Source organism: Geotrypetes seraphini, chromosome 19, assembly GCF_902459505.1.
Source record: "Geotrypetes seraphini chromosome 19, aGeoSer1.1, whole genome shotgun sequence".
Classification (NCBI taxonomy): Eukaryota; Metazoa; Chordata; class Amphibia; order Gymnophiona; family Dermophiidae; genus Geotrypetes; species Geotrypetes seraphini.
In genome coordinates this window covers 17,557,717-17,584,935 of record NC_047102.1, presented here as the reverse complement: position 1 = coordinate 17,584,935, position 27,219 = coordinate 17,557,717, and the positions used below count along the sequence as shown (strand labels likewise).

The window sequence follows — 27,219 nt, the reverse complement described above, 5'->3', positions numbered from 1 at the left end:
ACACCAGAAAATATTTCTTCACCGAAAGGGTGGTTGACCGCTGGAATAATCTTCCACAACAGGTAATTGAGGCAAGCAGCGTGCCAGATTTTAAGAAAAGATGGGATTGGCATGTGGGATCTCTTCATGGAGGTAGTGGTGGGCCATTAGGGTGGGTAGACTAGATGGGCCGTGGCCCTTTTCTGCCGTCATGTTCTAAGTTTCTATGAGCTGTAAGAAGGGGAGGGGGAGCAGGCAGTACTTTTCTGACCTCTAAATATCCTGGACTGGACTGTGTTGGATCTCGTGACTTAATCTATTCTGATTAGTGTAAGTTATTTTAAGTACATCCTCAGGGTAGTCCAAGTGGATTAGTATTTGATATACAAATATCACAGAAAGTTTTTCTTTAACTGCTGGAAGTGTTAATCAGCTAAATCACACCATATAGTGGAGGGAAAAGGGACCTCGGTGCTAACCAGACTCGACTTTAAAAAAGTCTTCAAAACAAACTCCATTAATTAAAAAAAAAAAAAAAAAAATGTCCACTAATCAAAATAGAAAAAATAATTCTCATATACAGTATAGCCAAAATGATTTTGAACTTGCCTTCCAAGATGAGAGGAGTTTTAAATATGTATTTACTTATTTAAAATTTCTTTAGGCTGCCTTTATTGCAATTATAAACTTAAGAACATAAGAATTGCCTCCGCTGAGGCAGACCATAGGTCCATCCTGCCCAGCGGTCCGCTCCCGCAAGTCCATTGCCTGAGTAGTGGTCTATACTTATCTATACCCCTCAATCCCTTTTTCTTCTAGGAATCATCAACTCATTTAGCAAGAGGCTTCTTCAAATAAAGTTGTTTTAAAAACCTTCTTAAATTTCTGTAGGTCATGTAACAATCAAAGGGATCTTGTCAGGTTATTCCATAACAGCCCTCCTGCCACTGAGATAACAGAAGTCCTTATTTTCCCATAATGCACAGTTGTAAGTTCTTCACTAACTAACTGTACCATCCCTTCTGACCTCAAAGATCTTAATGGATGATATCCTTTTTGCACTACTACTATTAATAATTTCTATAGCACTACCAGATGCACGCCGCGCTGTACTGAGTCATAAAGAAGACAGTCCCTGCTCGAAAGAGCTTACAATTAGAGAATGATAGAGTGGCACTTACCCGCCGAACCAGTGGGGGGGAAAAGTGCTCACTGCGGGCATGGGGACAAGGCCATCCACCGCCCCGTGGCCTTGTCCCCAGAGTTAAGGGAGGGAAGGCGCGTGGTCACCTCCCTCCCTCTCTACTTATGGCCAAATCTATCTTCCTCCCACCCCGTTAACTTCGCGGCGCTTTAGTAAAGAAACTTACTGAAGCTGGCGAAGCCTGCCTGCCTGCAGTTGCGTGTGTGTGGGTGGAAGCTTCTCCTCTGACGCAACTTCCGCCCACACACACGCGACTGCAGGCAGGCTTCGCCGGATTCAGTAAGTTTCTTTACTAAAGCGCCGCAAAGGTAAGGGGGAGGGAGATTCTCGGACCGCTGAAGGGCGGTGAGGTGGCGAGAGGGAAGGGTGGATGCTAGAGGGCGGGGACGTGAAGGGAACGGCGGGGACGGGGCAGTGAAGGGGACGGTGGTCCGGGGACGGGGCAGTGACGGGGACAGATTTTTTTCCCCTTGTCATTCTCTACTTACAATCTAAACAGACAAACAGAATGTCATGGAGGAAGTTAGGGGGAACGGTTAATCTGCTGGCTTGTACAGGACAATCAAGCCATTGTGACATCACTGATGAGGTTGGCTCTTATTGGTGGAATAAGGCATTATGACATCACAAGCTCAGCTCTGCTTCCCAAAGATATACAGGATGCCATGGATACAGTTAAGGGGAACGGTTAATCTGTTGGCTTGTACAGGACAATCAAGCCATTGTGACATCACTGATGAGGTTGGCTCTTATTGGTGGAATAAGGCATTATGACATCACAAGCTCAGCTCTGCTTCCCAAAGACATACAGGATGTCATGGATACAGTTAAGGGGAACGGTTAATCAGCTGGCTGGGTTGGAGGGCAGAGGAGTAGGGTTAAGGATTGAAGGCTATATCAAAAAGCACCTGTGTCAAATACCATGGGATCTTAAAATGAACTGTCTTAAATATCAACACCAGCGCTTTATAAATAACTCGCTATTTTTTATTGGTAGCCAATGAAGCAGTTTGGGGTTACATGTTCAAATCTACTCCCTCCACATAGTGTTCCATTGTTCCTGGCATTAAAAGTTAAGTCATCGCACAGGGAATTAGCTTTCATCTTTCATTCCAGGAATCTAACGTCCCGCTGCATCAAATAAAGCCTGACAAGGGCACCTTGTTTCACTGCCCTGGACTGCCTCGGGGGACTTTTAGCTGTACAAGCCAACACAAAATATTACCAGAATAAATCTTATAACGCCTCAAAATACAATAGTTTCACTACTCACCCTGTCAAAAAAAACTCCACTCTCGCGTCCCATGACTGCAACGAACCTCATCTGTAGGCAAGGATTGCTTAGATTATCAAATCTGTGAGTCTTGGTATGTTTGTTTATTTATTTAATTTGTGTTCCCCAAAGAGCTTAGAACAGGTTACAGGTTGACACACATAATATACAGTTAAAAGGTTACAATTCGCCATAGTTGCATTGTAAGTTTTATCAAGTTTTTATCCGAATGCAACAAATACTAAGGATCTACACTTCCCCCTCCATATTCGCGGTTTCTGTATCTACGGATTCACTTATTTGCAATTTTAAAACCTAAAATTCCTTTTTCTTTTTTCAGGCTATTTTAAGCCCTGTAAGCTCCCCCCCCCCCCCCCCCCCCCTTAAGCCTTACCTGGTGGTCTAGTGCAGTGTTCTTCAACCTTTTTACACCCGTGGACCGGCAGAAATAAAATAATTATTTTGTGGACCGGCAAACTACTAAGACCGAAATTTTAAAAAATACATTTTCGCCCCATCTCCGCAAGCTCGGTCCCCACAAACCATCTGATCCCATCTGCACAAGCCTCAGTTATGATTTTATATTGAACGTATTTTATTAAAGTTTAAAAAGAAACAATATTCTGTACAATTGTCATTTTATAAATATTCAGAACAAGGACCAACAAAACCCCTGTCTCCCCTCCCCTTCACATATATCCCCTCTACTATCAAGAAAACTGAACAAGCCAAATTATTACAGAATGCTACACAGAAATATCATGCTAACAGAATACTGCAGTCACACATGACAGGAATAGTGTTAGGCTTTGCAGTCCACAGTTATGTCTCTAGCAGGATATATATTTCAAATCTGATATATTGTAATGACAAAATAGAAATAAAATGATTTTTTTCTACCTTTTGTGGTCTCTGCTTTCATCTTCTTTCCACTCTTCCTTCCAGCATCTGCCCATTCCATCCACTGTCTGGCCTCTCCCCCTTCCATATGTATCTGACTTCTTTCTATGCCCCTCTCCCCTTTCCATCCAGCCCGTGCCTCCTCTCTCCTTTTTACATCATTCATTCCAGCTTCACTGCTTTCTTCATTTTTATCTCTCCTACACCAGATCTAGCATCTTTATCCCTCTCTCATTTCTCTGCTGACCCCATTTCCAGCATCAATCTCTCTCTACTTTCTCATTCCTGTCTCTCCCCTTTCCCTCCTCTAATCTCCCTGCCAGCTGTTTCCTTCCTTTTTACCTTCTCCCTTCCCTCCTCCCCCCTATCCAACAGTAGCTCTCTTCCCAACTCTTTCCCTCTTCCCCTCCCAGCAGCATCTCTCTTTCTACCTCTCTCCAGGTGCAGTAGCAGCTCTCCCTTTATCCAACAGCTTCCCAGCCTCCAACAGTGGCTTCCTCTCCTTCCAGCAGCTCTCAGTACTTGCCTGCAGCAGTGATTTCCTTAGGCAGCCTTGGGTCCGTTGCCGCCTCTGAGGAAAGGGAAAGTTGCCAAAGTGAATCACTGCCCTGGTAAGTACAGAGCTGCTAGGAGAGGAGACAGCCACTGTTGAAGGCTCCCCATGATCTTACTCCTGCTGTGCCCTGCACATTCGCGACCCCCCCCCCAAGCCGGCAAAAACAGCTTTGCACCGCAGGCCCAGCCGCCCAAGACGAGTCGGAGGCCCCTACCCGCCGCATCCTGCACATGGGCAGACTCAGCACAAACGCTGCTGATGGCCCAAATCGACACGCTGACCTCCCCGCGCACGCTGATCATCTTCTCTCTGCCTGCACTTTCCCCGCGGCCCTCTTCGGCGACTCAGCAGGGGCAGCGATCAAGACAGGCTGCAAACGTCGGGACCTTCCCTCTCTGAGTCCCGCCTATTTTGTTTCAACTTCCTGTTTCCGCATAGGCGAGACTCACAGAGGGAATGACCGCCTGTCTTGATCGCCCGAGGCTGGGAGTAACAGAAGATTTCTGCAAACACCATCGGGGCAGAAAATTTAACGGGTCCATCTCGCCGGTCCTGTGCGGACCGGCAGGAATTTTCTGCGGACCGGCACTGGTCCGCGGACCGGCGGTTGAAGAACTGTGGTCTAGTGGGTTTTCGAGGCAGGAGCGATCTTCCCATAATCCTGCCCCGTGTAGATCGCTCATAGGAAATGGCTCGAGAGACTACAGGAGCTCAAGGCAGCCATTTCCTGTGAGCGATTTGCACGGGGCAGGAGTGTGGGAAGATCGTTCCTGCCCCGAAAACCCGCTAGACCACCAGGTAAGGCTTAAGGTGGGGCTTTCAGGGCTTAAAATAGCTGGGGGAAGCGGGGGTTAGGGGCAGAACCGGCCCAAATATTATTCACGGTTTTTAAAATATTTGCAGGCCGGCTCTGCCCCTAACCACCGCGAATACGGAGGGAGAAGTGTATTACCAATATACATTTCTTTGTAATCCACTGCTCGTAAGGGGAGTTAGGAGAAGAGGTATGTTTTTATTGCTTTCCTAAGTTGCTTCAAGGAATCTGATCTGTGGGGGGCAGTCGATTCCAGTGGTTTGGTGTGAAGTGGGAGTATGAATGTCGTTTGGCTTTTTACAATTGATGGGCACATTCAGGGGGTGTTTTGAGGTATATTTCAACCTGGGAGGGGGGGACCTGTTCAGCATGTACAGAGGAAGCTTGGTTGTCACGTAGTCTGGCACCATGTCATGCAAGGTTTTGAATGCTAGCATCAGGCCCTTCAAGACGCAGGGTTTGGCAACGGGCAGCCAAGTGAGCTGATAATAGAGCCTGGGAGACAGGGTCATGGGCATGAAGAGTTTGTTTTTTGTTTTTTAAATCTGATTGCTTCATTTTGTACATGCTGGAGATGTTCTTCACTGTGAGACTATTGAATAGCGCATTGCAGTAGTCCATGCAAGAGAGGATCAAGGCATATTTGGGTGAAGTCAGACTCTGAAAAGTAGTTCCTTATTTTGCTGGTTGCACAGCTGAATTTTGGTAGCTAAGGTAGTTCAAACTTGTTTTTATCAGTTACATGTTTTAAGTAAGATCAAGTCTCTGATTCTTCGCTCTGATTTTAGGGAGGTGATTCAGAGTTCCATCTTGTCTAGATTGGATTGCTGCAGTTGTCTAAATTTGGATTTATCCCAGTCTTCTGCAAAGCATTACAAGTTGTACATGCTGCTGTGCATTTGATTTTTGGACATCAACATACTGACATGTTACTTCTTGAAGTCTGCATTTTAGGATACATATAAAGTGTTGCTTTGGAATATTTTAAGGAATTTGTAGAAGCGTTATGAACTAGTCAGTCTTTTGATGTCTTTTTGGATCTTGTATGTATTTTGGTTCTGCTCCGAATAACTTTTTCACAGAGGAAATTGAGGAGACCATCGTGGAGGAGGAGAAATGGACAGCCTGGAACTATCATCCAAATCTCTTGACTAGAAATCCTTATCTGGAAACTGAAATTGTGGACTGAAGCCAATGTTTTTTACTTTTAATTTTTTCCAGTTTTATGAATTATTTAATCTCATTCATTGCTTTAACATTTTGTTTTATTTCTATCTTTTAAATTCTCCAGAATTCTTTTTTTCAACAGTTCCTCCTCTATATCTCTTCTCTTCTATCTTTCAAAGTACACAGTTCAGTTAGATTGTTAATTTTCTCATCTTTTCTCTTTTCTTACTTTGCACTCCCTTACAGATCTCTTGGTACTTTAGTTAGATTGTGAGCCTTCGGGACAGTTAGGGAACTTCTAAGTACCTCTCATACTTATAATTTTAATGTATATTTTCTGAAAACCGCTTAGAACCTAACGGATGTAGCGGTATATAAGAAATAAATTACATTACATTACATTACATTACATTATCCAAAATTTGTTATGTAGACAATTGTGAATGGGTTTGCTTCTTGGCTGATCCAGTACTATGGAAAAATTTTTACTGGGCAATATTCGGACATTAACATCTGTCTCTGAATTTTAAAGAAAACCGAGAGCCCTTTTGGTTTGTTCAAGCTTTTATGAACTAAAAAGGCTCAGAACTGGTTCTATGATGCTGTTATTTGTTTTTTTATGAACAGTATTTTATAATGATTTTATGTTTTAGTTTACGAGTTGTGATTTGTTTTTGTCTTTTAACAATGTGTGTTACTTTGTTCTCCCCTCCCCTCTTTCACAAAGCCATACTAGTGGCTGCCGCATGGCAAAAGCCCCAAAGGCCTTTAAACCCCTATGGGCTTCGGAGCAGTTAACCGCAGCAGCAGCCTCTAACGCGGCTTTGTAAAAGGGGGCATTTAGTTAATAGGTGAGTTATAAATAGTACCTACTACTTCCATATTTACATCTGGCAACGCTATAGAAATAAGAGACAATCCCTACTTGATAGAGCTTACAATCTAATTAAACAGCCAAATTAGACAACTAGGGGGTTAGGGAATTTCTCACAAAGGGAATGAGTACCCACGTCTGTTTACAGTGCTCCCCCCCTCAAATTCACGGTCGGCGGTTCGCGGTCCCAGTCACTCACGGCATTTTCCGCCGGTGAGTGAAGGAAATCACTCGCGGTATGCTCCGACCGCCTCTTCCTGTACTAAAGTCGGGCCTTACCAATCGGGAGCTGCGTGTCAAAGCAGTTCCTGAATGGTGAAGCCCAACTTTAGTACAGGAAGAGGCGGTCGGAGCATACCGCGAGTGATTTCCTTCACTCGCTGGCGCTCTGGCTGCCCTCTCCTGCTGCCCTCTCCTGTCTCCCCTGCCTAAAAACCGTATTCGTGTGTGTGGGGGGTTAATTTGCAGGGGTTCCTGGAACGTAAACCCCGCAAATTTCAGGGGAATACTGTATATCATTCCCTCTGTGAGAAGTACAAGAGAGTAAGAATTAGGAGTTAAAAGCAGCCTCGAAAAAGTGGCCATCTAGCTTAGATTTGAATACTGCCGGGGATAGAGCTTGGCTGCAGGCTTGCATGTCCTGCAAAAAGATAGATAAATACATACCCCCCCTTTTTTTAAATAAAGCTGCGTCTTAACAATGAATAAGTGCCAAAAGGTGCCCAAACTGATCAGATGACTACTGGAGGGATGTAAGCATGATCACCCCCCAAAGATGTGAATGAAACGGGGCATACCTGCCTGTATGACGGCTTCAGATATTACGGGCCCGTCCCAGTAGAGCAACAAGGAGGTTCCGGGGTTATGTTGATGAGAGGTAAAGTGAACCATAAAGACAGCAACGCAGGCCCATATTCCACTGTCACTACATTTATGGTGGAATTTATGAGCCTTCTATACCCCATATAGGTGGCACCTGTTGACATAAGGGTTATTGGTGTGATGTGTAATTGGGCCTTTTTATATAAGTTAATTGCAGTGGCGTAGTAAAGAGGGGCGGACCGCCCTGAGCACCAGCACCTCTCCGGCCCCCCCATGCCACGTTCTTGCGTTTTTGCTCTGAATGTGCTTTTTTTTTTTTTTTTGTGCATGTTTTGCAGAACGTCTAAACTTGGATTTAGACGTAATATCAAAAAAGCCCCTACATTACATTTATAGATCGCAAAATCTTCTGGATCGATGCGGTTTACATCAGCAAAAAGACTGTGTACAAATCAGTGAATTAATCATTAATTTCCCCAAAATCTTACAAACGAAGATGTTTTCAATAGTTTTCGGAAGTGCAGATAGGAGCCTGAGGTAGCAGACAAGATACGTAACACGGAATCCTGACTGGCTGCCTGAAATGCAGTCGTTCGATGTAAACTTTCTTGTATAGGCAGCCACACACTGAAGGAAATGCAAACATCTCATGCAAATTTATTATGGATATTTTGAAACCTTGGCCGACTGTGGTATCCTCGGGACAAGTTTGGGAAGCGTTGCCTTAGTGAATGAGGCTCCTAGATGGAAAAGCTTCAGTGAGGGTTCCATTTTTATTGAGGACAGTTTGTTGGGTCCTTTTTCCATCTTTCATGTTCTGGTTACACACCATAAGCAACTCTGGTTGTTACTCAGTAGAGTTAATTCTGTTGAATACACGTAGGTCGTATGTACGTACTCTAACCAGATGCTTGTCTGCCTTCTTCTGTACTGTGGTTCACAGGAGGAAAAGTTTCAAGATCATTCGGTCCCAGTCTCTGTCGCTGCAAATTCAAGACTGGAAGGGTTCATCGGCCACTCCAGTTATGTCACCAGTGACTCCAGTTCAGCCAACCCTTGCTACAGTTCCAGATGATGTTGAGACCTTAGAGTTACCATACGATGTTCCAGAGTTCCAGAGAGTCACCATTAGTGGAGATTACTGTGCAGGGGTAAAGAACGTATCATTTTTTTTTTCAACACATTTAAATAAGAAATATTTACACCGTGTACCTTCATGTACATTTTTTTTCACAAGTAATTTCCAATAAGCACAGTATGAATGGGTGATGGCACTTCCATTAATGCCCTTCTGAATGGGTGATGGCACGTTGGAGAGCAGCTATGATAAAAAGGGTAGTGTAGTAGTTAAACTCGGTGGTTCCCACATCTGTCCTGGGGGGGCTCCCAGCCACTTAGGTTTTCAGGATCTCCACAATGTAGGCAGCACATGAATATTCATTGTGGACATCCTGAAAACTTGACTGGCTGAAGGTCCCCCCAAAGAGGTTTGGGAACTGCGGCTCTAGCTTGTACACGCGCTATACACTTCTTTCTCCGTATTCGCTGGGATAGGGGATTAACAGACCCGTGAATTCAGAAAAACCGCAGATAACTTTTTCATATGTTATTCGCAGTTTTCTATTAAAAAGCATCATGAATATGGTGGAACTGCGAATAACATGGTGGGAGACGTGGCCTGTTCCTGAAGGAGAGGCAAAACACGGTGAAGAAAGTGCTGGGAATCGGTGATTTTCTCTGTAAACCCTTGGAATCGGCGATTTCTTTATGCAAGCGGACATAATTGGGGGAGAGGAGCCAGCAAGCTAAAAACCGCACATAATCGAAACCACAATTGCTGAAGCCACGAATACAGAGGGAGAGGTGTATGTAATTTTAATCCATGCTGACACATTTGAATGAAAGGTATTATAAAATCTATTGCAGCTCAATTTTATCCTTTTTGAATCCTTAATCCTATCAACTATTGAAAAACTGTTTGCCATCCTAGAAACCTTCTGAAATCACAGCTCTAATTGATAATAATTATGATAATTATAGTTGTGAAAACCTCAGACCCTGAACCCGTGACTGGTGATAACACCGAACTGAGGTTCATTGGGGGACCATCATCGTTTTCACTGTCCCCTTTACCATCCAAAAGTAAATATAACAAACAAAAGAAAGAAAAGAACTTATCTGAAATGGATGGTATCTAATCTAAACCTTAAGTTTATATACCGCATCATCTCCATGAGAATGGAGCTCGACACGGTTTACAAGAACTTAAAATAGTGGGTAGAGAAGAAGAAAAAGGATTACATGAACTTATGTGTAGAAGGGGGGAGAGAAAGGGGGGAAGGATAGAGCTACAATTTGCTGAAAAGCCAGGTTTTCAGTTGTTTGCGGAATAACTGAAGGGAGCTCAGGTTCCGCAGCGGGGTGGTGAGGTCGTTCCAAAGACCTGTGATTTTGAAGAGAAGGGATTTTCCCAGTTTGCCTGAATAGTGGATGCCGCGTGGAGAGGGGAAGGCTAGTTTAAGCCTTTGGGCAGTTCTGGAGGAGTCGGGACTGGAGGAGTTGAAAGACAGTGGGATAAGAGGAGGCAGGATTCCGTGAATGATCTTGAAAGCCAGGCAGGAACATTTGAAATGGATTCTGGAGATTATTGGGAGCCAATGAAGTTTGGCAAGGAGTGGGGAGGTATCCACTCGTTATTGATCCTCAGCGGTGTACAAAGTGACTGGTGCTTGCGCTAATAAAGAAAACCACTATACAATGGAGGAGTAAAGTGGTTTTCTTTATTAGCACCATTAGTAACTTCATCGAGTGTCCCCTGGTCTTTGTAATTTTTGACAGAGTGAAAAATCGATCCACTTGTACCCGTTCTACTCCACTCGGGATTTTGTAGACTTCAATCATATCGCCCCTCATAAGAACATAAGAATAGCCTTACTGGGTCAGACCAATGGTCAATCAAGCCCATAGTCTCTTGACAGCTGGCCTGGTAGCTTTGCAACAGTGTTTGCCGTGCAGAAGGATCTGGTTCAATTCCCAGTTCAAGTCTTTGAATTGCTGGGAAGGGCAATGTTTTAGAGGCATCAAAAATTGACCCAGAGGGAGGGGGGGGGGGGAGAGGAGGGAATGGCAACACGTAGAGTCCAGATTCATCGTCCATCATTCCAAGGTTCTGGAAGAATCCTTTGTGATGTTATAGTAAATTGGGAGGGAGAAGAATTCATCAGATATTTGCACCTGAAGGCTCCCACAGCCACATTCCAGCCCTGGTTCTGATAGTGTTGGGAACTCGAAGGAGCAGGAGGAAACTTCTGGGTCAAACAAGCAAAGACAAAGGCATCTTTTTCACAAACCGGGGACAAAGCTGCTATTAAAAGAAATTGCAGTGGCGTCAACACGGCAGCACAAATGACATGAAAATGGTGATGGTAAGGCAAAACCATTAATCATTCTCAGTTAAGAGTCATGCCCTATCCTGCAGTTCTGAAGGGTGATAAACCTGCTGTGTCTGCAAAGAGGACAGCTTTAAGGAGCTTTCACTTCCACTGACGAATTACTGCCGCATCACTGCAGGAGATAAGTGAGGATTCTGCTTTATTTCTAACTGCATAAGGTGCTCATGCCTCTATCCAGCTTTCTAGCAAATCTAGTTTTATTGTTTTGCTGTTTTCACTGCTGCTGAATTGTATTGAGTTGTTATCTATTTCAGGCGACTCCTTGAATTACCCTTTTTTGGTGATTTAAGAGAACCAGCAGCCGGCATACCTGAAACCAATCCCAGTAATATGAAGTTAGACTTACTGTATATTCTCGAACATAAACCAAGATTTTTGGGCCCAAAAAATGGCCCAAAAATGGGAGTCTTGGTTTATGTTCGGGTCAGCCCCTCCCCCCAACCCAGACCTGTTGCAGGCCTCCATCGGGCCTGCCTTAAGACCTGGTGGGCCAGAATAGGAAGGATCCCTCCCGCTTCCTGTCCCAACTGATTCGCACAATTTTCATCTCCCTCCCTCATTAGTATAAACTCCCTGGTGGTCCAGCAGTGAACCGGGGCAGGAGTGATCTTCATACGCTCCTGCCCCATGCAGTCGCCATCTAAATGGCTGCCATGATTTCTTGCAGCAACCTCGCAAGTTCCCGGGGGGAGGAGGGGGTCTGCCCCAGGTGCAACTCCTAGGGGGTGCTCTTCCGATCGTTAGGTATGCCACTGCCTGGAGTAGAGACAGACAGAAAGGTAGGGCTGGAGTCATGTTGTCTAACTGTAGAAAGAAGTTAAAATAAATACCTTTTTAAACTGGCTTGCACAATGATGCATTTTTAAATTGCATTAGCATTTGACTAAAACTGAACAGCAACTCACTCGTACCCTGGTATGCGAGGTCTCCGTTTGGTTTTTGGAGCCACGGTTGACAGTTGCCTTTCTTATCGCCATCCCCAAATCTCTTCGGTTAAACAATTTTTCAATCAATCATCGCCTTCACTATAGCACATAGCACCGAGGTGCAAGTTAAGAGGTCTCTTACATTTACTGGTTGCCAATTTCATACCGAATCACACATGAAATTCTTCTACTAGCATTCAAGTCTAAAAACCTCCAATAGACCAGCATTTATAAACAGATTAATAATTCCTTATACATTTATAATAGAATACTCAGATCCCCAAATCAACATCTTTTAGTTATACCATCACCACAGCCGATAATATATGACACCATACGTTCATCTATATTCTCCACTGCAGTCCCTCAGTTATGGAATTCAATACCTGCTCACCTTCGGGAAGAATCTAACATCGAACGATTTTAAATCCAATCTAAAGACATTTCTTTTTAAAGATGCATTTGACGTATAACACATGACAACTTGTTTCCATCCTCTATCACCTACCGTAATTGTATTATCCTTTTTACGTCGTTTAATTTAAAATTGCATTTCACCCCCCCCGCCTACCCCCTGCAATTCTTGTTAGTCTGTAGTGTCCATGTATTTATTTATTTATTTTTATTTAATTTATTTTAAGAATTTCTATACTGTTTAAAACTAAGCGGTTTACATAATTTACATACATAATTTTAAAACAAAATCATCATAAAAAAAAGACATACAACAATTCTCAGAAATCATATCTACAAGCTAATACCATGTCTTGTATAATAAAGATCGTAAATAGTTCATCAACTTAGCCAGAGAGGACAATTATTGACTAAAAAGGCATCTACAAATAATTGCTTCTTAAGTAATTTCCTAAACATGCTCATGTAAATACGTATACTGTTTTTATATAATGACAAATTGTTTATATGTCCCCCTTTTTGTTATGTTTTTGTTTTTTTTAGAAATTTTTATTGTAAAACCGCTTAGAAATTTTGATAAGCGGGATAACAAATTTTAATAAAACTTGGAAACTACTTTGGATTATTGGCAGTAAAAAGGTCATTTCTTCTAGGTCACCGTAGATGATTACGAACAGGCTGCTAAAGGCCTGGCGAAAGCTCTTCTTATTCGGGAGAAGTATGCCCGGCTGGCCTATCACCGCTTTCCCAGGACAACAGCAAAGTATCTGTGCTCCATGCACGATGAGAACTGGACACTGGAGGATGAAGTATTTCCAGGTGGGCTCCTTCTGTCCCTTGTTGCTTGCCGGTGGTGTAAACAAAGATGGCTTAACTTGTGACTGTGACCATGATTGTCACGCATTTACAAGAACACCGATCTATACAATAGTGTGTGGTTCTTTGGTCGGTAGCAAATATTATTTATTATCCTATTTATAGCTCGCCTTTATCCAAGGTGGGTTACAACCGAAGAGACGCAATTAAAAAACAAAAATCAATCAAAATAAGTCTCCAGAATATAGTTTTTTTTTTTCCAAATCTTTATTCCTTTTAACATATACATCAAGTGTACAATAAATATAGCTCATCATAATACATTATCACTTGAAATTCCATAACAATATATTTCCCAAAAAATTTAATCCCACCCCCTTTCATATCTATACATATATGTTATACTTCCTATGTGTATTATTCAGTTAAAATATGCAAATATTTATGCAAATATTTATTTAAATTATCATAACCCCCCCCCCTCCCACTCCTTCAAATTATCACATAAGGAAAAAGAATAGTAAATTAACCTTAATCATTATAATAATCTATTATTGGCCTCCACACATCCTGGAACCTTTTAAAATTGTTCCAGACTAAACTAGAGCTTCTGGTGGAACTCAGTTTGTCATCTGTACAAAATGGAAAGACTACTTGTAGTCCAGAATATAGTTTTATTGAAAATAGAGTTTGATATGGCCTGAATCTGAATCTAACTAGATGGGGTGAAAGGCAAGATAATCTTTGGAATAGAGAATGACACGGTGAGAGAATTCATCAGCGCTCCCGTGGGAAACCATCCCATGTCATTCTTTAGTGTCTATCTCAATCTCGGTCCTTCTGCACCAGCATTCTTCAATGTAAGGCTTGAGGCTCAGTGGTTGTGCCCATTCCCTCTGTCCTTAAAGAATGACGTGGGGATGGTTTCCCATGTTTATCTGCAAGGACGGGAAAAGTGATGAATTTTGTCACCATATCTTTCTCTACTTTGGAAGTAAAGCTTCTATGGGAGGAGTCCCAACTTCTCTAGTTTCATACAATGAAGCACAGCACGTAGAGACTTCTTCCTTTTCAACTGCTTCTGTCCTATTCTCTACTCTTCTCACCCCTCAACAGCCCTACTCCCCATTAGTACCCTCTACCTTTCCAAATAACCCACCCCCCAAATACCCATCACAACTACCTGTCCAACCCCCACCTAGCCCCCCCCCCTCGTCCCCCTGTAACTACTCCTCACCTTTCTAGCTGCCATTACTATCTACTCCTACAGGTACCCAATCTCCCAAACTAAACCCCAAGCTTCCATGAGCAAAGTCGACCCCTCCTCTAAGGACAAAGACACACACAGAACAGGTACACGCATGCACACGAAGCCGTTGGGAACTATTTCATGAGGCAGACTCTGCCTGTTTTTCCCACTTGTTTCCATGGCGGCCTTTTACTAAAGGGCATCGCTTTAATACATGAAAAAAGTGCATCGCTTTAATACGTGAAAAAAGTGCATCGCTTTAATACGTGAAAAAAGTGCATCGCTTTAATACGTGAAAAAAGTGCATCGCTTTAATACGTGAAAAAAGTGCATCGCTTTAATACGTGAAAAAAGTGCATCGCTTTAATACGTGAAAAAAGTGCACCGCTTAATACGTGAAAAGTGCATCGCTTAATACGTGAAAAGTGCACCGCTTAATACGTGAAAAAAGTGCATCGCTCTAATACGTGAAAAAAGTGCATCGCTTTAATACGTGAAAAAAGTGCATCGCTTTAATACGTGAAAAAAGTGCATCGCTTTAATACGTGAAAAAAGTGCATCGCTTTAATACGTGAAAAAAAAGTGCACCGCTTAATACGTGAAAAAAGTGCATCGCTTTAATACGTGAAAAAAGTGCATCGCTTTAATACGTGAAAAAGTGCATCGCTTTAATACGTGAAAAAAGTGCATCGCTTTAATACGTGAAAAAAGCTAATGGATTCCTTTTATTAAGGCACGCTAACCGATTAGCACACGCTAAAGGCTAAAGCATCCATTATATTCTATATCAGTTAGCTCACCTTAATAAAAAGACCCCATAGTAACATACTAAATGACATTAGATAAAGACCTGAACGGTCCATCCAGTCTGCCCAACAGTTGTACGTCTTGTAAATCCATGATTAAATTGGCTTTTCTTCTTTGATAATTCTGGGCCTTAGACCCTCCAGTTCCAACTCTTGGAGTTGCCCTTAAAGCTCGCTGCAGCCTGTCCAAACATTTTGCCGGATGCAGCCTGTAAAAGTCTGTCCAGCACTGTCCTCGTGTTCCAAATTGCTGGAGTTCCGGTCGAAGCCCCCTCCCCAACCCATCCTAAACCGAATTGCCATAGGCGGGACACAGACCCAATACCGGACTTAGTTCTTCATTTTACACCCGTATACTTTCTAATCAAGAGATCCTCTGTGTTCATCCCTCGCTTTAACGAATTCTGTCACCGTTTTACATTTCCAGTTTGCATTGGCAGGGAATGGGTGTGGAAACATTAGCCAACTGGCGTGTTAGATGTACCACACAACGACTGGCTAATGCACAATCACTTAGCATCTCATATTCAGGAGGAACTAAGTGCTCCTGTGTTAGCTCTGAGCTGGTGCCATGTGCTAAGGGGAACATTAAAAGTACATTCTGAATTTATAAAAAAAAAAACAACGCTGTAAATGCCTCCAGCCATTGTCACGTTAGATCTGCAGCTAACGTGAGGTAAATCCCACGATAAGACACGTTAACTGCAAATTCTATTGCACTTAGAAAAAGGGCCCCTGAATCTAGTGTTTTGACATGACATCGCTATAAAGTACGTGCTGGTACCACTATACATTTACAAGAGGCTCTGAATTCAGCAGTCTTTTGTAAAATACTCAAGAAATGTGTCCTGTTTCTCATATGGAGCTCCTATACAAAGGACTAGATTCTATAAATGGTGCTTAAAAATAATTGGCCCCATAAAAATAGCGTTTAGCGCTATTCTATAAATGGCGCTTAAAATTAGGTACCATTTAAAGAATGGTGCTTGGCACCGGGAACTGCGCTAACTGCGCTAACTGAAATATGGGGCACATCCTCGAGCCTAAATTAGTCTAGAACGATCTGCGCAAACTGCAGGAGCATCCCTGATCCACCCCGTGACCCTATCAGGGCTGTGCCGCCTTTTTGGAATCGCATGTAAATTTTTATGCCCGGATCCTGTACCTAAATGTACACGTGCAAACTTTAATTTCACTTAGCCCCAATAATTGCTTGTTAAGGTTCCAATTATCTGCGCTAATTAGCTCATTCAATTGACTTGCACACACAAATTGGGCACATGTCCAAATTGGGGCGCACAATTTTTTATTTTTTTTTTTGCGCATGTTCTAGAATTAGGCTGAAAATGAGTTTCGCTTATGAAGGTAGCTGGAGCATCTGAAGAGCAAATCAGGAAGAGGATTTTTCAAAAAGGGTTTGTGGCTATTATGAAAGCGAGACCAGCATTATTCTATCTGCGTTTTATAAAATATAAAAAAAATAGATCAGGGAAAAAAAAAAAAAAGGAGACTTAGAAATGAAACTGAAAAGAGGAAGTGAGCGAGTCTAGACATTAACATACTGAGGGAAATATTAGCTGCTGAGGTTATGTTTAAAGCTTTGAAGGCTCATTGTTTTGACGATAGGCTGATACTTGGCCCGGGGTGTTGGCACAAGCGTGGGGAGTGTGTGGTTACTTCCCTATAGATAAATAACATTGATCTAACAAAACTGGTTTTTCTGGAGACCTTTTTATTCAAGGATGCATTTGATTTATGAATTTCTTTCCTTCTCTATCTCCTGCACAAACGGAGTTCTCCCCTTCCCTAGTGTATTAACCTTAAATGAGCCATCATGATGTCACAATACCGGCTCTGGTTATCTAGGCACCTAACTTCAGATGCCATTTATAGAATCTGGGCTTAGGTGCTGTTGGCTCAGCTCTTCATAAAATAGTGCTGAGTGTGGATTTTTTCTGGTGCCTAGTTTTCGGCACTAGTTAATAATAATAATAACAACTTTATTTTTGTATACCGCAGTACCAGAATAGTTCAGAGCGGTTTACATGACAAGAGACTGTACATCTACAGCGAAATTTACAAATAAGTCAATCAATCAATATAACTTAGCGAGTCGGGAGCAGGCAAGAAGGAGATAGAGAGGTTCTAAACAAGTCAATCGGCGTGGCTTAGGAAGTCGGGTGCAGGTAGGTGGGAGGTACAGGACGGTGGGAGTTAACAAGGAGGGCGGGAGTCGGAGATATTTGTCAAAGAGATAAGTTTTGATTGACTTCCTGAAAGTTTGGTAGAAGGGAGAATTAGAGATGAGAGTGGATAGACATTTGTTCCATTTGCATGCCTGGAACGCCAGGGATCTGTCGAGGAATCTCTTGTAGATGCAGCACTTTAGGGACGGGAAGGCAAACAAGTGGGCGTTACGTGTGCGGGTGGGGCCCGGACGGACAAAGTGATCTGATAGGTAGATTGGGGACGAGCCTGTTAGGGTTTTGAAGCAGAGGCAAGCAAATTTGAAGATAATCCTCACCTCCATAGGCGAATCTTACTGAATCTGGTCCTAAATACCTATATATAACCACACAGTTATAGAATTTATCTCCTTAATGTTTTCAGTGAAGTTTAGATTGCATAAAAGATGCTTTGGCTCTAACGGCAATATGTCTCCGCTGATCATTCTAATCCCACGTTTTCTTGTCTTGCATTATAGATCTGCATCCTCCTCCCGGTGAAGGAGAAGATCCTTACAATCTTGAAGACTCTTTCAAGAACCTGGACTACGTGGTGAAGCTAAAGGGGGGCATACTCCACGTGTATGATAACTTAAAAAAGATGCAGAGTGACGAGCCTCGGAGCTTGCCCTATCCAGACTTGGAGACCTACACACTGGACCTCAGCCATATTCTGGCTCTCATTGCTGATGGCCCAACGTAAGTCCATTTTTATAACGTACAGCAATTTGATCTTTATCCCGTTCTCCCCAGTGAACTCAGAGTGGGTTGCAATTTTCCATAGTTACATTGCAAGACTTTTCAATAAAAGTTTTCATCTGAACTCGACATATACTGAGGATCTAGTACCAATATACAGGTGTCTTTGTAATCTACCAGCTATAGGCAGGGGAATAAGGTGAAGAGGTATGATTTTATTGCTTTTCTAAAGTTCAGGAATCCTTCAAGGGATCTGATCTGCGGGAGCTGTTGATTCCAGTGGCTTAGTATGACGTGGGAGTAGGAACGTTGTTTGGTGGTTTGCAGTGAAGGGCACCACCAGGGGGCGTTTTGAGGTGCATTTCATCCTGGGAGCGGAGGGACCTGTTCGGCACCTATGGAAGAAGCTTGGTTGTCACGTAGCCTGGCGCCATGTTGTGTTAAGGATTTGAACGCTAGCATCAAGCCCTTGAAGACACGACGATTGGCTCCATCTTTTCCTCTGCTTAAATGGTTTCAGTTTTAATGATCTAGCACCAGTGCATCTGATTTAAAAAGCACAAGAATAGGTGGATATGAAGCATGATTTCCATATCCTGAGGCCTCTTGATTCAACCTCATAAGGCATCGTAAGGAACTCTGATTTCTAAAGATGGTTGAGTGAGTTTCAAAAATGACACCACCCATGTAATGAAGCTTTTATCCAAGTAAAACTGGCAGCTGAAAATTGTTCATGCTTTTGAATATTTTACTGTTCTTTATGATCGGTTTTGTTCTTGAGCCAGCTAGCTTGCAGCATTCCCTCTCCCCGTATCCTCACGCCCTTTGTGCAAACACATGCACCCACACATGTGAACACATGCACGCACCTTGAATGTATGTCTAAATTGGACAGAACATGCTTTAGCTTCCTATGTTAGATGCCATCTCTAGAGCTTAAATTATCTGTCATTGGCAATATAATAGCTTTAGCTATCATAAAACATGGCAACGTTTCACACCTCCTTTTTTGATTCAAGCTTTGCCAAGAATGAACTTAAAGTAATAATGCTTTTGAATCATAGGTGTAAGCTCTGTGAGTGCCTTGGGTGCTGAGCATCCCCTCTACTTAGCAAAATCCTTTAATGTGCCCACAGAGGGGTCATTATGCCATCTAGCTCATTTGAAGACTGGATAATGTGGCTCAGTGCTGTGCAGTGCCACATGAAAGACCCCCAAGTTCGGTTCATAGACAATTGCGTGCAAGACAATCGCGAGCAGAAGACAATTGAGCGTTAAGACAAGTGAGCGCAAAGACAACCGAGAGTGAGACATTTGAGCGCAAGACAATTAAGCGCAAATTATTTTCCGAAATGTGCACGAGCGGGACAACTCAGCGCAAGACAACTCAGTGCAGGACGTGTTCACGTGCTGTACGTGCGCGTGCCCTTCGATGGGCAAGCGGCCTCTAGTGGCGCGCTGAATTGTCATTGTGCTGAGTTATCTTGCGCTGAGTTGTCGCTGCGCTCAATTGTCTTGCGCTCAAATGTCTTACGCTGGATTGTCTTTGCGCTTACTTGTCTTGCGCTCAATTGTCTTTGCGCTGAGTTGTCTGCGCGTTTTTGTCCGCGCGCGATTGTCTTGCGTGCTTTTGACCTGTCACCCCAAGTTCAATACCACAGTGGGGTTTCTGCATAGGGTTACCAGATGTCTGGATTTTCCCAGACGTGTCTCCTTTTGAGAACATGTCCGGGGGTCCGGATGGCTTTTCAAAACCCGGCACTTTTGCGCCGCGTTGTGGGGGGTTGTAACCCCCCACATTCTACTGAAAACTTCACTTTTTCCCTGTTTTTAGGGAAAAAGTTAAGTTTACAGTTAAATGTGGAGGGTTACAACCCCCCAAACCCCCCATAACGCTGGCGCGATCTCTATTAAGTAAAGTGGGGGGGTTCCCCAATAAAACCCCCCGTTGGAGCCCCTAAAAACAGTAATTTTGAGCGGCGTGCGCCTCCACGCTGCGCTCAATTGTCCGGGCGCGCCTTTGTCTTTCGCGCCATTGTCTATGAACCTCCACAGAGGTTGCACGGATCCTGGCCTCAGATAATTGACCAGACTAGGAACAGTGGGAAAATGGATTCATTAAAATAGGAACAAAAAAATCCCTGGGTAATGGCGAGTGAAGACTGATGGTACCAGAACCCAACATTGATGTCAACTGTTTTGGAAGAAGAAGGAGAAAAGGGGAACTGCCAGACCCCTTCCACACCCACAAAATCCTTGTGCACTTTTTGCTTTACCGTGAAATTGTAAACTTAGCAAATCAACAGACAAAGGATTGTAATCTCCAAGCTTTCTATTTTTACTGAAATATACATAGGGTTTCTGATTTTAATGAAACAGTTAAGAACATAAGAATAGCCTTACTGGGTCAGACCAATAATAGTAATAATAACTTTATTTTTCTATACCGCCATAGTCAAATGACTTCTAGGCGGTTCACATCAAAAGAAGGCTGGACATTCAGCGAATTACAAATGCATGAGGGGAATGTTACAGAAGAAAAAGGGTTGTAAGGGGAGGGAAAGTGAGAGGGGTAGGAATTGTCTGAGAGATTGCTTCGGGTTTGTGGGGGGAAAATGCGTGGTGAGCGTAGATCAGTCTGTTTAGGTGATGAATTTGTCAAACAGAGTGGTTTTGATTGATTTTTGAAATGCGTTGTAGGTCTGTCTGGTTTTATTTATGTAGTTTCCCAGCCAGGATTGGTCCATCAAGCCCAGTCGCCCGTTCTCACGGTGGCCAATCCAGGTCCCTTGTACCTGGCCAAAACCCAAGGAGTAGCAACATTCCAGAATCCCAAAGAGTAACAAAAGATTCTAGACCTCAAAAGAGTATCAAGATTCCATGCAGAATCTCAAAGAATAGCAAGATTCCGGAACCCTAAAGAGAAGCAACATTCCATGCTACCAATGCAGGGCAAGCAGTGGCTTCCCCCTTGTCTTTCTCAATAACAGACTGTGGATTTTTCTTGATTTGGTAGATATTTAATGCAGTAAGATGATGTAAGAACGCCAGCCTTGATGATTGTGAAATGTAAATGTTAACTTTGTCTATTTTATGGATACTTTGTTTGTTTTAATAATATGTACGGCGTTACGTACACTGCTTCGATTCTAAGCGGTTTATATATTTTAAAAAAATAAAATAAATAAATATGTGTTTCTTGTGTAAACACTGGAAAAACAGCACATTCTCTGGCTTATGTCGTGCATTCAGTGTTTGTGCTTTTTGTTCTGATTAAGTGTCAAAAATGTACATATTTGATTTCACTGGCAAAGCTTCCCATTAATAATACCTGTGGTGCGAAGAGATATACATTGCGTTTTGTATCCTCAAAGAGCTACTGCTGTTAAGAGCACAATAATCAGTAATGTATGTTATCTTGGAAAAAACCCAAGTTGGATTAATGGATGAAGATGCATTTGCTGTAAATTGTCAATCTTTTAAGCTTTCTGTGTTTAGTCTCTAGCAGTGGTTCTTAAACCTGTGCTGGGGAACCCCCAGCCAGTTGGGTTTTCAAGATATCCCTAATAAATATGCATGAGGCAGACTTCTATATGCAAATCTGCCTCATGTATATTCATTAGGGATATCTTGAAAACTCGACTGACTGGCAGTAAGGAAGTTCTTCTTCAACCAGAGAGTGGTGGAAAACTGGAACGCTCTTCCGGAGGCTGTTATAGGTGAAAACACCCTCCAGGGATTCAAGACAAAGTTAATCAAGTTCCTGCTGTATCGGAACGTACGCAGGTAAGGCTAGTCTCAGTTTGGGCACTGGTCTTTGACTTAAGGGCCGCTGCGTGAGTGGACTGCTGGGCACGATGGACCCAGCAGCGGCAATTCTTATGTCTTATGGTTTAAGAACCACTGGTCTATAGTACTTTCTTACTTATTGCAAAGGTACTCCAAACTCTCTAAAACATATGAAGTAAATGGATTTGTAACTTGCACTTTCTACAGGAAAACCTACTGTCATCGCAGACTTAACTTTTTAGGATCAAAGTTCAATCTTCATGAGATGTTGAATGAAATGTCAGAACTGAAAGAGCTGAAAAGTGTACCCCACCGGGATTTCTACAATGTTCGAAAGGTACCAGTATGCAATCTACTGCCTGAGGCAAATGATGAGAGGGCACCCTGCCCTGCACCCTCCCCCCGATTCTATTTATAATTGTTCTAAAGGTTGGTGATTTACACACGCTGCCCATCTGAGGCTCTACTACCATAAGGGGGTGCTCCTGGAGCCGGCGATCAGCGTCATGGTTCAGGAACTACCCCTTCCAGCAGTGGCAGCCTCAGCCTTTACAACTCGCTGCTCTGCCGATGTTGGGTCTTCCTTAATGCCAGGTCCTCCCTTCGTGGAAGTAGGAAGTAGGAAGTAGGTGGCAGAGAGGAAGGCCTGATGCTAGCAGAGCAGTGAGTTGTGAAGGCTGCCAGCAATGAGAGAAAGAGAAGTACCCATTGGGAAGGGGGGTAGAGAAATGCTACACCGTGCACACGATTGGAGAGAGGGAGAGAGGGGTAAGGAAAAAGCCATCCAATTGGGTGGGGGGAAGGAAGAAGGAATGGAAGAGAGAGGAGAGAGTGATGCCAGACCATGGAGAAGGGAGGGAGGGAGAGGAAATGCCTTGGTATGGAGGGGAGGGAGGGATGGGAGGGAAGGAGAAATGCCAGGGCATGGGGGGGGGGGTAAAGGGAAGGAGACAAAGATGCCAGACCATGGACATGCTGGGCTTGTGGGAATACCAAGCCCTACCAGTCAAATAAATGAACTGTCATTCCTCGCTGCTTGTTTCTTTCACTTACATGCACATACCCAGATAATAGAATTGCCTTTCTCATGGTTTTGACTCGTATCACTAAAGTCAGCAAGAATTAGGAGAGTGGTCTTGAGATTCTGTGAGTGTAGAGTAGGAAATGGAAAAAGAAATGTGAACCAGTAGATGCTTGCTAATCAAAACGGGTATAGAAAAATGCTTTAAAAGTTGAAAATGAAAAACAGGAAACAATTTTGACAACTGTTTAGCCATTCTACTTGTTTCCAACAAGATCATGCATTTTAGAAATACAACAGTTTCTTTTTAAAGGTCTCATTTGACAGGTTTTTATAACGTGCATGTCCTGTAGTAATATCTATAGCTTCTAATTCACACCCAGTCATACGTCTTTATTTTAGATAACTCGCCAATGAGTCATCCATAATTAAATATTGCTACAGTCAAAGCCACGAGTTAAACTAGTTTTATTGACTCGGTAATGAGTTTGCAGTCTTTGTTTAACCTGTTTTTTTTAGTTCATATTAGTAGGTCAATGAAACAGATTATTTTAAAATGTTGGAAATGAATTTCTAATACTTCTAAACAATTTCATTTGTATAAGGGTTTATTGAAACACAGAAAAATGACGGTGTTTAAAGACCCTTTGTACGGTCCAGCAGCCCCCTCCCTCTCGCCCGCCTGCTTGCTCGCCGCGGTCACAGTATCTTCCTCCCTCTCTTCCCTTCCCTTTACCTTCGTTGGCTTCTTTTAATTTTCTCTTAACAAGCAGCCGGAGCCTTGAAGTCGCATGCGGCTGCCAGAAAGTCCTCCTCTGACGCAACTGGAAACAGGAAGTTGCATCAGAGGAGGACTTTCCGGCAGCTGCATGCAACTTCAAGGCTCCGGCTTACCAGCAAAGGGAAGGGAGGGAGATGCCCGACCACAATTGGGAGGAAGGAGGGATTTTGCACGCATTTCATCGGCTAACTGCGGGGACAAGGCCATTCACCACTTCACAGAGTGGTGAATGGCCTTGTCCTCGTTCCCTGCAGCGACCATTTTTTATTTTTTTACATCCCTGTTTCAGCGGGTTATCCATGGCTATCCTTGGCTAGCCGCAGGTAACACTCACCATATCATTCTCTACTATCCTTTTTGTAGAAAAATGTTTCCTGACATTACTTCTGAGTCTGCCCCTTTCACCATCAGTCTGTGATCCCTTAGTGCAGATTCTTCTTTCCTATGTACTCATTTATATCTTGGAGGTAATTAGATGTGGGGAGTGTATGGCGCAATGGTTAGAGCCACAGCCTCAACACCCTGAGGTTGTGGGTTCAAATCCCATACTGTTCCTTGTAACCCTGGGCAAATAACTCAATCCCCCATTGCCCCAGGCACATTAGATAGAGTGTGAGCCCACCAGGACAGACAGGAGAAAATGCATCCATTGGCTCAGTTGGAAATGTGCGTATACTGTACATACTTGTATTGCAAGACCTCGTTAAAATTTAATCAAGTTAAAATTTAATAAAAAGTTTTACTCATCTTGCAAAACACTCGCACACCAAGTTACTCGCAATCCAAGGTTTTACTGTATATTTATGGGAGTGTCTGCCAAAAGTCTGCTTTGATTCTGACGTGTGCAGAATGCTGCTGTGAGATTATTTAAAAAATTTCAGCACCTATGTCCTTGTTTCTCCTGCATTGGCCTCTGTACATTAGCTTCCTATTAGGAAGTGATGTATTTTTAAGGCATTAGTACTGGCATTTAAAGTCTTTCATGCAACGAATCCAGGATATTTCTGAGAAATTATCGATTAATATTCCTGCACGTTCTTTACGATTGCAAAATGAGGTGTTTTTGTGTTCCTTCAAGAAACTCCTTATGTTATAAGGTAATTAAATGGTTTATTATTGTTTTGCAGGGCTGTGAAAATTTATTTGTTTTAAATTCTGCCAATTAGGTTATTAGATGGATGATTAGTGTTTTTATAAGGCTGTAATAATTTATTTGTTTTAAATTTTGTTTATTGTAGGATTATGATTGTAATTTTATTATTTTATTTTATATGTGGAAATTATTGTGACTGCACCTTTTGTAACCTTGTAACCGGTTCTGGGCTTTTTGGGAGGATGGGCTAAGGAACTAATAAATAAATAAAAAATTATTCCCCCTCCCCCCCTTTTATAAAACCATAGCACGGTTATTAGTGGCGGTAACAGCTCTGACGCTCATAGAATTCCTATGAGCGCTGGAGCTCTTACCACCGCGACCAACACTAAAAAACGTGCTACGGTTTTGTAAAAGGGGGGAAGAGGGTATGTTTGAATTCTATAGTGGAATCTGGATGCCCAGATGTTGTCACGAGAATTTACGCTCGGCATACTGCATTCTGATACCTAAACTCTGGTGACCTTTTATAGACTTGTCTCCTTGGTGTATGGGGAAACGGAGGAAAATAATTCAGAAGACACGTAGGTATGGTTACTAGATTTTACGATCGTAAAATCTGGACCCATGGCCCCGCCTCCAGGCCTGCCCTTTTCCACCCAGCCCTGCCCTGTTCGGCCCAAGTCACGCCCTGTTCTTCCCCCAGCCTCACCCCCCCAACCTGTTGTGCTCGGAGCCGCATCGGGAGGGCAATCTGCACGTGCGCAGATGTGATGCGATGTCACAACACGTGCGTGTGACATCGCCGCATTGCGTCCGTGCAGACGCCTTCCGACGCGGTCCCGAGCTGAAATCCGGACATATGGTAACCCTACATGCAGGGAAATCATATTCTAATATAGCTAAGCACAATGGTACTGTATTTAAAAGCAGTAAAAAAGTAAGGATATATTTGCAATAGTATCTTAAACAAAATAATGAGCAATGGCCGTATAAACCAGTGGTTCCCAACCCTGTCCTGGAGGACCACAAGGCCAGTCGGTTTTTTGAGACAGCCCTAATGAATATGCATGGGGCAGATTTGCATGCCTGTCACCTCCATTATATGCAAATTTATCCTATGCATATTCATTAGGGCTGGCCCCAAAAACCCGACTGGCCTGGTGGTCCTCCAGGACAGGGTTGGGAACCACTTGTGTAAACTGTTACCAGAGCAGCTTATCCTATTCTGTGCCCTTGTAAAACTCTTTTGAAAACCGAGGTCACGAGGTTCAGTGCACCAGAGCTTTTTGCCTTCTCTTAACACTGCCACGGCAACTTAATAATATCTTTGACACGCATAAAGGTGACTACTTTTCTGTCCGGGACAAACTGGTTCTCGCTACAGTTTGATCAGTCAGATTCTAGAAATTTATTACTGTGAAACTCTTGGCCTCCGTCGGCACAATCCAGAATGTGACCTGAGCCCTCCGGGTAGGCAGCGAGTAAATAAACAGAGGGCATCATAAGCCAAGGAAACCTGAGCTGAGGAATGTGCCCGGCTCTGCAGTACTGAACCAGCAAGTTGAACATCTCGGTAATGAGGACTCTTGCAAGGGTGCTATGGAAATTCACAGTCAACATGCGGGAGGGGGGGAGGGGGATGTGACTGGATCATGGAAGTACTGCAAGTAGTATAAGAGAAGAATAAGCCAGAGGTGCTGTGGGGTCAACTGAAGAAACAGAACATTGATATCAGGCCCTAGAACACAGTGATGGCAGGGGCAAGAATGACTACAGATTTCTCCCTCCCTCAAATCCCTAGGCACCAGATATTAAAAGTGCAGTGAGCTTGGATTATTTTATTTATTCATTCAAACAAAAAGTATTTTGTTATTTACCTGATTGTGGCTAAATGTAGAAACTTCATAGATTCAGTTCATACACAGTATGTTTTTGTTGCATATATCTATGTTCACTGTATTTTTAATGTTGTACATTATCAGTATTAGTGAATCTGGTTTTTTAGATGTTCCTTGCACCCCTGAGGCAGGCTTCATTGCCGAAATACGGACTGTATCGGGTCTGCATCACAGTTCAACTCAATATACGACAGACTTTTATTGGTTCTTCATTGGTTTTATCTCTGGTTGATGTGCAGAGTTCCACCCTCACTTTGCCATTTTCTGTTGGTTTCCCATGGAGTTATTTTCCTTGTTCTTTGCTTTGCCTGGTGATGAATATCCAGGTACAGATTTAAATGCTGCGTCCAGCGCTTTGAATATTGGGGAGTGGGGATGGGGTAGAGAAGCAGGCGAGAAAATAATTGGGAATGAAAATACTTATAATATTTTGGCTTAAAGGTCATGTCCTACCCAAA

At 43.0% G+C, this 27,219-nt stretch overlaps 1 protein-coding gene across 1 annotated transcript in view; it reads left to right on the top strand.

Annotated features, from left to right (window-relative positions):
* The window catches only part of AMPD3 (adenosine monophosphate deaminase 3), an 88,189-nt gene that overhangs the window by 13,308 nt on the left and 47,662 nt on the right, over positions 1-27,219 (top strand). Inside the window, exons 3-6 of the mRNA XM_033928383.1 lie at positions 8,533-8,740; positions 13,035-13,200; positions 17,957-18,176; positions 22,173-22,302. Of these exons, the coding sequence (XP_033784274.1) occupies positions 8,533-8,740; positions 13,035-13,200; positions 17,957-18,176; positions 22,173-22,302 (724 nt within the window). The remainder of the gene's footprint in view (positions 1-8,532; positions 8,741-13,034; positions 13,201-17,956; positions 18,177-22,172; positions 22,303-27,219) is intronic.